Source organism: Lycorma delicatula, chromosome 5 (genome assembly GCF_047948215.1).
Source record: "Lycorma delicatula isolate Av1 chromosome 5, ASM4794821v1, whole genome shotgun sequence".
NCBI classification, from domain to species: Eukaryota; Metazoa; Arthropoda; class Insecta; order Hemiptera; family Fulgoridae; genus Lycorma; species Lycorma delicatula.
The window spans coordinates 178,824,407-178,841,508 of record NC_134459.1 but is presented as its reverse complement, the minus strand read 5'-3'; the positions used below and the strand labels follow the sequence as shown (position 1 = coordinate 178,841,508).

Here is a 17,102-nt window from a genome sequence, read left to right as displayed (position 1 = left end):
ACTGAAATAGATGTTAAAGGCTGAAATACAAAATGCAATAATTGAATATAATAACAGATAAATAGTATACTTGTAAATTACGGTAGTTTTTAATTCTGTACGAAAGGTAGTACGGCATAGAATTCCAGTAGCACTTTACCACACCACACTAATGAAATCTCTTTTACAATCTTATTGCCGTTAAGAAAATGCTGCAATTTAAAGCATTTTAGCGAAACAATTTAAAAAAACTGCTACAAGTACAAAGTTTGTACTGTACATTGTGTTACAGAAATGATTCCCAACAGTTTAAAAGATATTCTTCTATCTTTTCACAACCCTTTTTCCACCTCATTATTAATTGAAATTATGAATGTACCGCAACCAATTTAAAGCATACCTCGGTTCAAAAAGATTTCCTACCTCTAATGAGAACCAAAGTAAACAATTTTATTTTAGATACAATTTTATTTTATCTTTAGATCAAAAATTTGAAAGAATTTTTTTGATTGTAAAACTGTAGATAAAACTTCTTTAATATGTTTAAACACAAATTTTTATATAAAAATTATACTACTAAGTAAACAAGCAATATAAAACACCAAATACTTTTTTGAAAGATTTCTCATAATCCTAGATATTTTCTTCAAATAAATTCCAACCGACACCAATAATCCAAAAATAACAAGATTTTATAGAACATAATACTCATTTTTGTCAATAAAGTTGTTCAGAAATATATTTCTTCAAACAAACATCTTTTAATAACAAATATCAGGTTTATAATGTATACTTGTAAAAAAATTCCAATATGCTAACTGTTACTTTGTTAAGGAAGAAAACAAAGAGAAAATAACCACCGATTAGGACAGAGAAATATGTGGAAACTTGACTTAACAAAATCTTCAATTAATTATCAAGAAAATAACATATCTAATATCATCAAGAACTAATTATAATAACTTCACAGGAGATAACCTACTTCAACATTTGGAATCCTTAAATATAATACATATGTTCTTCATATCTTAAAATATAATTGAGGTAACATATATCACGTTTTTGAGTAAAATGAAATAAGGCTCAAAAAAGAATTTTAAAACAATAGAATCAAATTACGCTATTTTACTGTCACAAAAAAAATCATACATTTCAAAATCCAACCTGTCCTCATGAAATATACATTTTACATAGACAAATATGTAATGTATGAGATCATTCCATAACATTTTTAGTTATTTATAAACTAAGATCCTCTGCCAAAAAAACTTCACAAAAATATTTATAACCATTACTAATGTAAAACATCATGACTGCTGCTGACACAAAATATTATGGGTGATTTTATTACGCTAAATATTTGGCAAAGAAATGAAATATGCAAAAATTAGGAATGTTAGTAGTTTTTAATAATTTTACTAAATTTAAAATTGTTTACAATAATATTATGAGACAGTTGGTGGAATTTTCATCAACATCAATATACAAATTTCCTTTATAGTGCAATTTTAAATTGTACTATTTAATAAGTTTTTAATTTTAAATTTAATTATTAATAATGGTATCTTTACAATACAATTATACATATTTTACTAAAATAACTAATAATAATAAAACTATCTTTCGCTACAATAATTTTTGTTAATATTCTTTCTACCAATCTGATAAATAATTATTAATGACTTCATTACAACATTTAGATCACAATTGCGAAAAACTTTTTTATACAACAATTTGCGTCCCATTTGATCCTCTTGTTTGACAGATACCTCATTTAAAATGTTTAATAACTACCACAACTAGAAAAACAGATAAAATATCAAAAATTATAAAATATTTTTAAATTCATAAGTCAGGTCCCAAGGGACCTCCTTTTGTTAAGAAAGTTCCCGTGTTGTATTCAATAACAAATTTTCAATCTTGAAAATTAAAGTTTAAAGAACTTATATTTTAAGTACGGATTTCACTCAAGTTACATGTTTTTTGGGCTTAAAAATGTATTTATTGTACTAATAAATAAACTTCCAATGTGGAATTTCTGATCTCTTATCAGGTATCTCCCTAGGTGGCAGATTGGGGAATGCTCACTAGCTAGAGCAGATACCACGGAAAGAGATACCAGAGGAAGGCCAAAATTAGGGCTGCTGCCTTGCAGTTAGCTTTCTAAACAATACGCAAAGAAAACGCATATAAAAAATAACCCATTCCCCCCCAGGTTCAGGGTTTTGAATCAGGCCGACAACCCGATCAAGTAAAATGTTACTCTTTACGATACCAATAAACAAGCCTCATAATGAACAAACTGAAATCAAAATACGTATATGAATTATGGACAGCAGAAGCACAAGCTGAAGAAAATATTAAAAGTACGGTATATGACAATAAAAGGAGAAGCTGCCCGAGAATAACATCGGATGATGTCCTTGATGATCTTGGAAATAAGGGTGTTATAAGAAAGATTATATGAAGAAAGTGTTATATGAAGATTATATGGAGATGGCGATGGATAGAGAAGTTAGAGAGGATCGGTGATGGAAGCCAAGGCTCAGATCAGGCTGTAGCCCCACAGAAGAAAAAGAATAAATAAACTTAATTATACTCCAATAAAGTTATTTATTGGTGTCTTAAATACAATAAACTTAATACCTACTTAAAAAAATTCGAGTTACTTTAATGTATCAAATAAGATGGCCTGATTTATTGAAATATTATTCAACAAGGCTAAAAGAAAACTATAGTTCGCTAAAAAAAATATTTGTACCATGATACTTCTTTGATTTAGTTGAAAATCAGGCCAAAATATATATAGCCAAATTTCAATTTTTTGAGATACAAAGCAAAAATTACTTAGAAAAATGTTGTATATCCCTACCCCTAAATCCAATCAACTTAAAACTTTGTACTTTTATTGAACTAAAACTAATTTTTTATGACCGCTAAATCAAAAGTAAAAAATTAAAAATGGCAAAAATGATCCCTCCCTTGCAATGCCCCAAACATAGAAATGTTTTAAACCATTTTCGAAGAACTTGATGTCGCATCAGTCCAGAGATATTAATATGTAGAGGTCAATATACAGCACATATTCCAGAAGACATAAATGTAGTCTGGAAATTTCCATAATGTTTATTGGACTAACAGGGGGTCTTGAAATATCAGTATTTGCGAAAACCCAAAACCTTTGGCTGACAACTTACATTTAGCCTTTATAGCTTTAAAGAAAAAACTTTTATTTCAATCTTTGTTAATTTAGGGGCTAAAGAAATATAGGCCTGTTTAAACAACAGACCTGAACTACTAGTACCAGAAATTTCAGTTTATTCCAAATTTAATTCAGGATTGTCAATGAAGTGTTATAAAGGTATGTGAAATTTTTTTATCCTCACTGTTGCTAAACTTCTGCATTGGAAGAATCTGATTTCATAGTTTGATGGTTGTGTGATCCTTAAAATCAAATTTTACGTTTTTTTATCTATCTATTATTAATCATATTACCATGAAAGATACCAACGGGCTGATATTAGAAGGAAATATAATCGGTGGCATAATTACTATATATCTTAAAGCAGCCAAGAAAAAAGCTTATAGTAGTAATTTTTTTCATATTATTTCAAAATTTCTTGAAGTTTTACAGATAAATAAAATTATTTTGGATAATAGTATACATACACTATTCAAGTCAGTATTACCAAACTAATTCATTATTAAATGTCTGCTGATTATAACTTTTTTTTTAACACAGTATTTCTCCAGAATTTTTAGTTTATAAATTACTCATTTTTAATTATTTACACAGAATATATTTAGTCTTTGTTTTTAGATACTGAAAAGTTCCATTATAGCATTAAATACCACAAATTGAAATTGTATTGCAAAGAATGAAATCCAGAAGTAATTTTTTGGTGTCAAAGCAACACACAATATAAGCGAGTTGTCTAAAATCTACTCGTTGTCCTAGCTTCTGTAGGTAGCTCAAGAATGGTTAAGCTAATTAAAACTGATTTCGGGAGAATAATATATCATCCACCACCCACACTATTTCTTTCTTTTTTCTGTTTAGCCTCTGGCAATTACCTTTCAGATAATACTTCAGAGGGTGAATGAGGATGATATGTATGAGTGTAGTCTTGTACAGTCTCAGCTTGACCGTTCCTGAGATGTGTGGTTAATTGAAACCCAACTACCAAAGAACACCGGTATCCACAATTTAGTATTCAAATCCGTGTAAAATAACTGACTTTACTAGGACTTGAATGCTGGAACTCTCGACTTCCAAATCAGCTGATTTGGGAAGACGCGTTCACCACTAGACCAACCCGGTGGGTTACCAACCATACTATTTATAAAAAGTTAATTTCACTTTTATGAAAAAAAGTTAAGGAAAGATATAAGAAAAGCACGTACTATCTTGTATGTTTTTTCTTATATCATAAGTCGGGGGAAAAAGGAAATTCAAAGGGAGTTAACTATCTGAAGAAGTAAAATAAAATAATAGAATAAACACCAAGAAAGAGAAAAGCAAGATAATAATACATATACATCAGTGTGATGTAAATTATGCAAGAATGGAGCAAGACAGGAAAGTAAAAGAGTATATGAAAAGTTGGGGACAAGGATCCAGAAGAGAAATCAGTCCACATAATCTGTAACAGGGTTGTCAGTAGGTAAGGAAGTGCTAGCGACTTCTGTGTAAGACAAACAAGGGTTTAACTTGATATATGCATCAAGGATGTGCAACACCCAAAACCATAGACAAAATAAGCAACAAAAAGCAGACGTTTTTGAATCCCTGCATATGTACCTACATCAAATGAATGAGGGCAAATAAAAAAATCAAGCATGGAAACAGAAAGAAATTGTAGTTAGAACAAAAGGGCGACCTCAGAAATGGTGGAGGGGTTCTGTCAAAAAATGTATTTGAAAATATTTGATGAGAATGGTTTCTGTAGAAACACTGTTAATGGTCCTAGAGCAAGAAACAGTTAAAAAGAGCAATCAGTAAAAGTCACACTATTATATATTCTATGGCACTGGAGAATTGGCTATTTTCTTTTGTTGTAATATGTATAATTCTCTAAAAACTTCCTCCTAAATGATCCATTAAACTGTTTATTTTAATTAACCAGCTGATAATGACATTCAGGGCTGTGAAGTTAAGCTAATGAGATAACTCGTCTGATAAAATATCATAAATTGAAATGAATATACTTAAATTTTTAAATAATTTAACTATATACACTCATTTTATTATCATTATTAATAAATGAATAATTTAATACAGTAATAAAATAGAAATACTTTTTGAAAGATGTTCTTTGACCCGTAATACGATCTTTAGCATTTTAATGAAGCAGATTTATTAACAACTAATTATTAATAATTTTCACTTTATTAGAGCAGTAAATGATTGAGTTTCAAGTCATGAATTCTTTAAAATAACTTTAGAAAAATGTTTAACTTACATGATCATGCAGCTTTTTCAAGCATTTTAATACAATTTTCTAATAAAATTTTTCACAGAATATAATAAACGATTAAATATTACATCTTAATTTTTTAGTTTTTAATATTTTCTATTTTGAAAATTAATTTTTTGTTACGCTAAAATTAAATTTTATTTTTTAGATTATTTTTTATATCAGAAGATGGAGTAATTTATCAAACATTACTACTAAGTTAAATATAAGATAAATATAATACTCAACTTAAAAATAAAAATTAAAAAAAAAATAACTAAAACTTAAAGTACTAAGTTTAATACTAAGTTTCATACATATGATCTACTACATCCCCTGTCCCATCAAATAATAACTTGCTCGTAGATGAAGATTCAAGTAATGAGAAAAATATATTAGCCAACAATTTACCACAACATCAACTTAAAACTACAGCTACGATTAATAAAGATGAAAAGCAAGAAAACATTGCTTTGATTGCGGAAAGAAGTAATAAAATTTTAATTTTAATCTTAATATTCAGAGTTAATTCCACTGCAATAAGAAAAACAGTTGGAATCATATTATACAGTTAGAAATTAATAATTAAGAAAAAGATAATAAGAATGTAATTAGCTTTATTTACACAGAAATAAAGCAATTGCTGAATTTATAGCGACTACGTTATAATAGCAAAATAAAAAATTATTACTCAAGAAAATTTATAATGGATTGAAAAAAATTCATATATTAGTAACATTAACAGTTGTGAAAAAATTATACGATAATAGTAAATTTAAGTATTAAATTTACAAAAATAATAATACCCATTCTAAAAAAATGTGATGTGGATACCACATGACTAACTTGTACGCCTATTAAATTACATATACACATTTTTTTAAAAAGTATATAAAATTTTATTTCACAAATAAAATTAGTGAAATAATTTTTTTCATATTTTTTTTATTGTTATAATTGAATTATTATATATTGTAAAAATATTTTTCAATCAGAGGTTAATAATTATTAATAAATCAATGTATCTAAATTAAAAAAAAAAAAGGCTAAAAAAAGGAGATGAAGTCTGATTCGAATCGATGTGGCTTCCTCTTGTAAGATCCAAATATTTCATTAATTAAAATTTCATTTGGTTATAACTCTGGAACCAATGAAAATAAGTACTGCTTATGATAGAACGTTGAAAAACTCTCAATGAGGGCTTATTACTGCAGTTAAGAAAAAGTCTAAAAGCCCAATTTTATTATTTTTATTTTTTTGGGCACATTTGGTTCATTCGATTGCAATCAAAAGGGGAAGTGCACAACTAAATGTTACAACAGTCCTTAATCCAAAATTTCAACATCCTATGACTAATCGTTTGAGTTATGTGAGATACGTACATATGAGGTCTGTAAAGAACATAATGAGACTGGTTCAGAAAAACCTTTTATATAAAATCCAATTATACGTAGACTCTATCACCTTCAAAATAGTTCCCTTAGGAAGCCATGCAACACTTAAAATGGTTTTTCCATTCTTCATAGCAGGGTTGGAACTCATAAACCAGAATATCCTTCAGATGGTTGGTTACATTTTTTTTAATATGTTTTCTACTGTTACAAAAGGTGTCCTTTGAGATATTTTTCTAAAATTGGGAACAGGAAAAAATTGCAGGGAATAAAATCAGGTGAATAAGGTGGTTGAGGAACCACAGTAATGTTTTTCTTTGCCAAAAACTCATTAACTGAGCGTGCAGTATGACAAGATGCATTGACATGATGCAGCATCCAGTTGCCTTTAATGGCTGGTCTCACACGGGCAACTCTTGTGCAGTCTTTCAAGAATTTCTTGGTAAACATATTGATTTACAGGCTGTCCTGTAGGCAGAAACTCCTTATGGACAGTGCCATTACTATTGAAGAAACAAATTAGCGTGGTTTTTTTGATTTTTGATTACCTCATTTTTGCGTGTGTTCTCGCTTCATGAAACGTTTGCTTACGTCTCATGTGGCAACAATATACTAAAAATATTAATACCTAACATAAATCAGCTGTTCATATGTTTACTAGTAACACTACAGTGCTGCCACTTTGGCTCCTAAAAAAAAACTAGTATCATTACTTTATTTACAGACCTCATACAGATGTCATGCCAAAACTAGTGAAAATGGATTCAGAAATGTTCAAAATGGATAATTCCTTTGAAATCTGAAAACCAAAATTATTTGCAATCACAATAATTTTAATTCATACAAGGAAATAAAAAAAAAACAGTAATAATAAATAAAAGTACTAACTCATCACTAATCCAAGATGCTATATTTTCCATACTTAATTAAAAATCTGATGTGTACACCACATGACTTCCTTGTACGCCTATTAAATTACATATACACAGTTTTTGCTACACTTCATTTAAAATTATTTCATTTGAAATGGAGATACGATCCTCCAATTTTTTAATAAAGTGGACAGTTACACAACTGCTGAAATATTAGTTTTTATTTATTAACATCAAATATTTATACAATTATTAATTTAACAATCTTACATGAAATATTAGGATAAAGTCCCTTTATTACTCGTATTACTAGATCAGTATTATCCGTACCTTCGTGAGTTGCTGATTAGCAAATGTTTCAGATTTCTGGCATGTCATATAAATAAAAGTTAATAATAATTAAACTATTCCTTTTAGTGAACTCCTGTACACTGGTTACAAATGTTAATTTCAACCTTATGGTGTAAATATTCAGTTTTTATTATTGGATTATTCCAATTATTCAGTTATTTATTATTGGTAAATAATCAAAAATGAAAAAGAAACAATCATACAGGAAAAATAAAGATAACATGAAGAAATATATCTCAAAAAAATGACAAGATGAATATGAAGAAGAGGAAAATGTTACGAACAAGGAAAAAATAAAAAGATTAAGAGAAGATTATAAATATAAAGACAAAGAAAATGTTAAAACCAAAGAAAGAATAAAAAGATCAAGAGAAGATGAAAAATATAAAGCGGAAGAAAAGGTTAAGACCAAGGAACGAATAAAAAGATTAAGATTGGTTGATGGTTATAAAGAGAGAAAATTTCAAAACTAGAGTTTATACAATTACGATCAGAAGAAATATATCAAATCAAAGGGTGCTTAAAGGATTGGCAACAAAAAACAAATAAACAAAATGATGATCAACTCTGACCTATGGAAAATATTGTCTGACAATATCAGAGAAGTAATTAATTAAAAGATAAGAATTTTTTACAATTTATTAAAGATTGGGCATGTATGCCTCAATGTGTATGTTGTTCTTGTGAGGGTCTATTAATCAGTCACTGTAGTTAACTTTAATGTAGATAAAATTAAGCAGATTTTCCAGAATAATTAAATAAAATTAAACTAGAAAATCCAAAGATAATACGACTCTAAATTATAATTTTCAATTAATATCAAATAATCAGATGTTTCACCAAATCCATTACCTATACACATATGTAATAATGCCTATTAAATTACAAACACGCATTTTTAAAAGTACATAAAATTTTATTTCACTAATAACTATTGATTTTTTTTCACACTTTTGTTTAGTTTTTATTGAATAATTATTTATTGTAAATTTTTTTTACAATCAATACATTTAAATTAAAAAAGAGGAGGCATGGTCTGATTCGAACAGATGTGCCTTCCTTTGTAAGATTCAAATATTTAATTAATTAAAATTTTATTTGGTTATAACTCTGGAACCAATGAAAATAAGTACCACTTATGGTATATCATTAAAAGCTCTCACTGAGGGCTTATTTCTGCAGTTAAAAAATAGTCCAAAATCCAAATTTTTTGGACACTTTTGATACAGTCAATTGCAATCAAAAAGGGAGATGCACAAGTAGATGTTACAACAGTCCTAAATCCAAAATTTCAACACCCTACGGCTAATTGTTTCTGAGTTATGTAAGATATGCATACAGATGTCATGCTGGAAATAGTCAAAATGTATATTTCCATTGAAATCTGAAAACCAAAATTTTTCACGATCACAATACTTCTTTTTACTTTGTATAAGGAATTAAAAATTTGCAAAAATAAATGAAATGTTCTATAACTGATATCCAAATCAAAATGCCAATATTAATAAATATGTGTGTATATGTATGTATGTATGTATATATATATATATATATATATATATATATATATATATATATATATATATATATATGTAAATATATATTATTTTCTAAAATTAATAATGATGAAAATCAAAGATTTTTAAAAATAATAATTTATTTTAAAATATTTGGAAAATGATTAATTTTGCCATTCACCCAAAATAAATTTTAAAATTTTCTATTATACTCTTAGTTAGTATGATGAATGATGATGAAATACTGAATATGAAAATTAACAAAAAATAAAAATTCATTAGATTTGGTCAGAAAACTCTACACTTATTTGTTAATATAAATTTTCTTTAACACTTTAAGTTTAGCAAATATTCCATAAGTTAAATTTTTATCGCCAATTTCTTTTTAATTTTAAAATAATTTACCGTAATAGGAATAAAAAGTTAAAATATCACTAATCTTAAAATAATACCGTAAGTAATAAACAGTAAAAATAAAAATAAAAAACAAAGTAAAAACAAAAACAAATTTCAGAATCCTGTTAATTCAACGAAAATAAAAATATTTTGTAAAATACTAGCGGCTGAATAAGTTTGTAAATAAATTAAAGCCATTTATACACATATTTTTTAACATATACTTTAAATATTTTTAATTAAATTACAAAACTGTTTAAATAATATAAAAATATTGTTAAGAAAATAATAGAGTAAGCAGCTTTTAATTTATTTGCAATTATAAATTATGTAAAAAAAATGTTAAATCTAAAGCACTAACAGAATACAGGTGAGTATTTGCATACATAACAGTTGTATAAACATTGCCCATAATGTACAGTGATGAAATCTATTTTAACACTTTTTAAGGATACTGCCTCAAAACCATTTGTAATCCTAATTACAATTTTCCAGTTGTTCTTGTTTGGTTTCAAGCCAAACAATCCTGACAGGATTAGTAAACTTAAATACTGAAATCCAAAAAAGAAGCAATGACTTTACTTAGATATCAAGAAAGAAGAATTTCTGTAGGTATATCCTAACTGGCTACTGAAAATTAATCTGGTAAGATCGAGACCCTTTCTGCCACAACTACAGTATAAACCTATAATCAGTTCATTACACATTGAATAACACAAATCTGTACTTCAATTTATCTTTTATAATTAATTATCCTGAATTTGTAACAAAGCCGAGGCAATGTGCCCCCATAAGATGTACTTGCAAAAATATCATGTCTTCATAAAAAATGTAAAAATATTAAAATTTAGCAACTTAAAGTTTAGCAGATCATTTAAAATACTTTCATGAATAGAGAATAGAATTTTAAACAATCTGGTAATGGATTTCAAGAGTCATAGGTTGTAAAGTAAGGCCTTTAAAATTAAAAGTTCCAAAAAAACACTTATTTACATTATAAAAAAAACTTCTAAAGCAATTATTTTTTTTGACAATAAATGCAAAACTTTACAGTCTTTGATATGTACATACTTCATAAGTAATGAAACAGTTCATTTCAGAAATATATATATATATATAATTTTTTTTTCAGCCTCCGCAAAGTACAGAATTAGAGAACACTCTTACCTTAGATGTTATTAAATTTTATTAATGACAATTTTTACAAAATAAAAGAAAAAGATAAAATTCAATGTGCAAATGTAAACAGATGAAGAATTATTAAAACATATCACTGAAGATGGGGCTTAGGCCCGAAAATGTTTTGAACATAAAAAAGTAAGATAAGAATGTTCTCTAATTCTGAACTTTGCGGGGGCTGAAGAAATATTATATTATATATAGTTATTTAACATACAAAGGAAAAAAAAATAATGGACTATAAAAAATTTAATCTAAATAAATTAACATATATATATATATGTAAATATAAAACTTCAAAACTCAAACAATTGTAAAAAAAAATATTTAATATAAAAAATATATGTATTAAATGAAATATATATATTTAATTGGATAATAAATGAGAAACAATATTAAAATGGAACTTTATGTATTAAGGTAACTGTACAAAGGTATATAAATATGTCTGGTTAATAATGTGTCTCAATAATGACTGTATTCATCATTTTTTCATAAAAATGTGAAAAGTACAAAAATATTAATAAAATAAATACAAAATTAACAAACTGACATGTTTATGTAATAAATATGAATGAACATACAATATATATATATAAATATATACATAAAAACTCATTTTATCAGATATAATACTTATATGAAAACTGTAGTCTAACTACTGACCATACTCTCCTTATAAATAATATATCAATTAAACAGGCACATAAATAATTAGCAAAATATCTCTCATTAAAGATATATGTAACAAATAAATAAGTAAATACAAAAGTGTTATAAAGTAACATATGGTCACACTAGAAAAAAGTTAATCACCAAATAACTTCTTGCCAAGTTCCATAAATCGATGTTTACGACACATACTAAGCGCATCATTTTCTTTTAATACTTGTGTAACACTATTATTTGCTTCAACAAGATTACAAAGGAAATCTTCATAAGCAGACTTTGTATTAGCAGGTAGCTGACCTACTCTAACTTTATTAAGTGTCGTAACTATACCTTCAGCCCATCCGCTTTCTATGGCGAATTCAGAAATCCACGGAATTGCAACCAGCACTGATGACATGGTCTGCATTCCCAAAAACCATAATTCCATCAATTCACGCCAATTTTCTTTATAAGCTAAAGCTACGACCAACGAACTCGAATCATTAGATTCATCTACATTATAAGCATCCCACAAAAATCTAATTGTAGCTTGAATATATCGACAAATTGAAAAATCATTCTTCTTCACACGTTTTGAAAGTTGTTTTAACAACAAGAGCCCTAGAATTGCTAGATTCCCATGAAGTACAAGATTTTCTGGTATATTTTTTAACTCTGGTAAATTGTTGAATATAAATTTCAATAAAGAAGCAAACAAACTACTTTCCTCAACTAATTTGGATTCCAATACAGTTATATTCATAAATATATTACAAATACTAATCATTGCTGCACGGGAGTCTTTCATATCCTCTAACAATTTTGCCGGCAGCTCGGGTTCTGGCTGAGTTTTAACTTTAAGTCTTTCTGATTTCGGTACCGGTGGTTTTTTGTAATGAACGATCGACCAATGAAATGCTAAACACTCATGCAATACCTCATCTTCTTTAACATCCATCATGATTTTCCGGCTAGTTTCCTCAACAGCTAAATGGCATAACGCTGGAAGCAGTAAACGTAAAACATCTATATGACTTAATGGATCTGAATCTGTATTTGACAATAGCGTAGATTGATTAGGGCCAGATTTTGACTCTGAACGAACCTTATCAGTAACATAGCGAGCTCTATATGCATAAAAAGTATCATTTGCAAATATTAAAATAAATGGCAAAATCTGATAAACAGCATTACGCATAGCAGAAGTTTCTTGAGATAACCATGCTGCTAACACTCTAATCATAGCACAAACAAAAATTTTACTTTTAACATCCAAGCTATCTTTGTTATTTTTTGTATCCTTTGATAATTTCAGTAATACATTAATAACAGCAGCAAAGCCACCTTTTAAAGCCGTATACAACTGTTGCTTCTCTTTTTGTTCTAAATCCAATGTATCAGTAGCAATATATGATACAGCAAGCTCTAAAAATATAAAACAAGATGACACCAATTCAGCATTTTCCAATATCTGTTTGAAACTACGATCTTCAAGCTGCATTCGCACTTCTACAGAACATAATTGCACAAGTAACAGAAAGAACTGTTTTGGCTTTTCTTCATCTGTCAAACACCACTCAACACCAAGAACATCAACAATGACAGAAGCCAATTTTAATGCTGGATCTCTCTGAGCTTTCCCTAGTTTACTAGTCAGTATGTCATTTAATCCTTTATAAACACTTCCGGGCCAAGACTCTTCATTAGCAGTCGCAGACACAATTTTTTTCTGACAATTGAATAACAAAGTATAAATGATCTCACACAGTTCAAATTTTCTTTCACTGTGATCAGTTTCAAAATCAAGTGCAATTTTATTCAGTAGGGCGTGAAACGGTTTTGGATTATCTTTTTCCCAAACATCTGGTCCAAAGCGACATGCAAGGGCAATCAAAATATTCAGAGCTTCATCTGTCTGAAAACTCTGCTGCGAGTATATTTCTGACATTTTTGATACAGCTCCAATTTCATAGAGTGCATTTTGTCCTGATGGATATGCAGCAATGCTCAGTAAACACTTATACGTTTCGCTTACAACCATCAAATTATCATCATCATCGTCATCAGCTAGTTGCACAATATCAAGAAATACAGGGATATTGGCCAACATTTCAGGATGAGTGGCCAATTCAGGTTCTGAACAAAATGCAGATAATACTGACATTGCCACAGATTTATAAACCTGGGGTGGACAGTCTGCAGGAACATCTGGACTAAGTAACAGTCTCTTAAGAAATGTAAACCCAATAGCCTCAAATAATGCCTTTTTGGAATCTGTACTACATGTTTCACCTTTAACTAATTTTGTAACCATAAATAAAGCCGCAAATTTTTCTGTATCGTTACTAGCAACCTTTAATATGGCTACACATTTCTTTACTGCATCTGGTAAATTTCCAGCCATTTCTTCTAAAATACAAATATGAAAACTTAAAATCAAAGACACAATCACTTAATATAAATACATTGGTGAGTTAATGCATATGACGTATTACAAAACACACAACACAAATATATATTTTTAAAGCACAAAAGTAAACGAACTGTAGGTTCTGAACGTAATAACAGCACACAATGCACAACAGTGTTCACGAAACACATTCACCGAAATGCAGTTAACCTCTTCGAAGCAGAGTGCCAAGAATAGGTACGATATTTTTGGTTACTCGGAGATTACACCAGCTAGAAGAAATTCTAAATCGGGATCGGTCTAAGGTTTCTACACAATTCAATGTTTATAAATCTATTTTTGGCGCCACCCTACTTTTTAGTTGGAACAGTCAGTTTACAAAAAAAAGAACGAATCACATGTCTAAACACACGCATAAGATTGTTCAAATGAAACATGGCTTTCATAAAATAATAATAATAAAAGAATAAAACTGAAAAATAATGCTATAACAAATAAAACAAATTTTATACCTTTTCTCTAGTTAATTTATCACCTTGCCTTGTAGGAATAAGAGTGTTGTCCAAATCGAAAAATATAGTATTAACTGACTCAAGTGGTCGCCGTACGTACTCCATACCTTACGATAAACAACACCAGCTGTTCTAGTCTTTCACACAAAGTATTCTCTCTGCTCAATGTTAATCGATGTTTCTCTCTCAACTAAATACAGATAATTATATAGCAGAAACTGTGAAGTAATTATGCAGTCCTCGTAGATACCAACATAACTTTTTCAGACAGTACAAATAAATACTTAAAGTGGTGAAAAAATATATCAGTGTTACATAGAATACAATGTTAATCTAAAATAAGTCAATTTTTAAATTATATTCGAAATATCATTTGTACTTGAATTTTTAACTTTGTTTTCACATTTTCTCCCGCTTGATGAACAGCGCTATATTTAAAAAACTTTTTCATAAAAATGATGATTCGTTTTCTCTTTCAACAAATATTAAACATTTTTGCTATTAATAACATTACTAGTAGTTCATCCCGACTTATTTTGTTCATTTTAAAAACGTTCTAACGATTTCGACATTTTCAAAGGGGCGTGAAAATATCCTTCTCATATTTACTGATAATTACTACTGTAATTGTATTGATAATTACTACTACTAACTATTATAACAAAGAGTGACCACAATCTACCCTTTTAACAATAGAGTTTTGCAGATACTGTAGCTTTCTTTCAATCTTTAGTCTAACCTGCTGTGCCAGTTAATATACAAAGGGGAAGTGAGAAAATTCCACATATATTCTTTGTACCAATGAGAACTTCCATCTACTACTTTAAGTGTGAGCATTACTCAACCAGAACTTTAAACATATGCATTAGACTATGAGAGTTCACATTCTAAGAGCTTTATCCTTAACATTCAGATCAGTTATTTTATTTATTGTTTTATAAAACAAAAATGTTGTGGTTTCACCTCCTAAAAAAACAAAAATTGTAACAGTAATTACTAAAAATTTGTATTATTAAGAATGAAGATATGTTTACAAAATATGTTATTGGATCTATAAGTATGTGGGTGTCTGTGTAAGTTGTTTACAACACAATTGAAAAATATTAAAATCAATGCCATATTAAATTTGACAAATCAGTATATTAAATGAAATACACAATGTATATCAAATATACTGTTTGACCTTATACTATCAGATTTTATATAATTTGAAGATGGGTATCAATCACAACAGTGTCAACTGCAGTTGTACTGATACCTAGGTGTATTATAGTTCTAAAAATTCAGTTTCATATATTTGAAAGTAAATTCTTTAATTTTTTAAAATGTTATAAGTTTTCATGTTATCAGATGTTCAATATTTTAAAGTGATGTCACATTTTGTTACGCTAAACAATTAACAATATTTAAAGCAGTTTTTATGACATTTACTGTAATTTAAATTAAATTTGGTTTTACTACCAAAATACAACAAAAAGAATTTTTGAAAAAGTTGAAATGAACATTATTCAAAATTTGAATTAATGTTTTATGATAATTCAAGGTTTTTGTTTTTTATAACTTGCACCACAAATAAATTTTACATTGTTCACTAAATTTTGAGGGCATGACCATGAGAGCAAATGAACATGTACTTCTGAGCTAAACAGGAAGTATAAGAAGTGTATTTAACAGGAAGAAGCAAAAGTGTATTTAGATTTTTTAAATAAACCACCCCATCACTCCTTTTCTGTTTAGCCTCTGGAACCACTGTAAGGTATTACTTCAAAGGATGAATGAGGATGATGTGTATGAATGTAAATGAATTGTAGTCTTGTACAGTCAGGTTGACCATTCCTGAGACATGTAGTTAATTGAAACTCAACCTCCAAAGAACATTTCAACCACGTAGGGGAAGACACTCACCTAGTGACATTCCTGTCGCCCCCCCCCCCCCCGTTCCTTGCCCTGTTGGGCTTTATCAGGAGTCGCCTATCGCCCTCTGACTTTTTACATCTCATAGTAATAAGCCTGGCTTGGTCGTTGGGATGCCACTGATGAAAATGGCTCGGTATACATTTGCATCGGTGATTTAATAACTCAGATTATTGCCTTCGCTGTAGGCCTCATATGGACATCTTGAATGTCCAACCTACAAAGATCACCAGTATTCACGATCTAGAATTCAAATCCATATAAAACTACCTTTACTAGGATTTGAACCTTAGAACTCTGGATTTTGAAATCAGCTGATTTGTGATGATGAACTCACTGCTAAATCAAACCGGTGGGGTTAAATAAGCCCCCTTGTACAGAATATTGAGATAATACATATCTTACTTTAATTTAAATTCTTAATCTTACTTGATATTACCTTAACAAGATATGTCTTATATCAGTATTCTGTTC

At 28.5% G+C, this 17,102-nt stretch overlaps 2 protein-coding genes across 5 annotated transcripts in view; both read right to left on the bottom strand.

The window, feature by feature from the left end:
- The window catches only part of LOC142325635 (N-acylneuraminate-9-phosphatase), a 62,182-nt gene extending 47,219 nt beyond the window's left edge, over positions 1-14,963 (bottom strand). Inside the window, exons 1-2 of one of the 4 annotated variants that reach the window (XM_075367642.1) lie at positions 14,715-14,872; positions 7,553-7,625 (exon numbers count right to left, since the gene is read on the bottom strand). Coding sequence is in view for 2 of the 4 variants with exons in the window: in XM_075367641.1 (XP_075223756.1) it covers positions 14,715-14,819 (105 nt within the window). In the remaining 2 variants the exon portion in view is untranslated. Of the gene's footprint in view, positions 1-7,552; positions 7,626-14,714 lie in introns of all 4 variants that reach the window. The other 3 variants (XM_075367641.1, XM_075367639.1, XM_075367643.1) reach the window with 3 other exon arrangements.
- Neurochondrin (neurochondrin) lies at positions 11,682-14,577 on the bottom strand. Its single transcript, XM_075367635.1, has one exon. The coding sequence runs from the start codon at positions 14,194-14,196 to the stop codon at positions 11,950-11,952; it is 2,247 nt and encodes a 748-aa protein (XP_075223750.1). The 5' UTR covers positions 14,197-14,577; the 3' UTR covers positions 11,682-11,949.
- Positions 14,964-17,102: the final 2,139 nt, after the last annotated feature.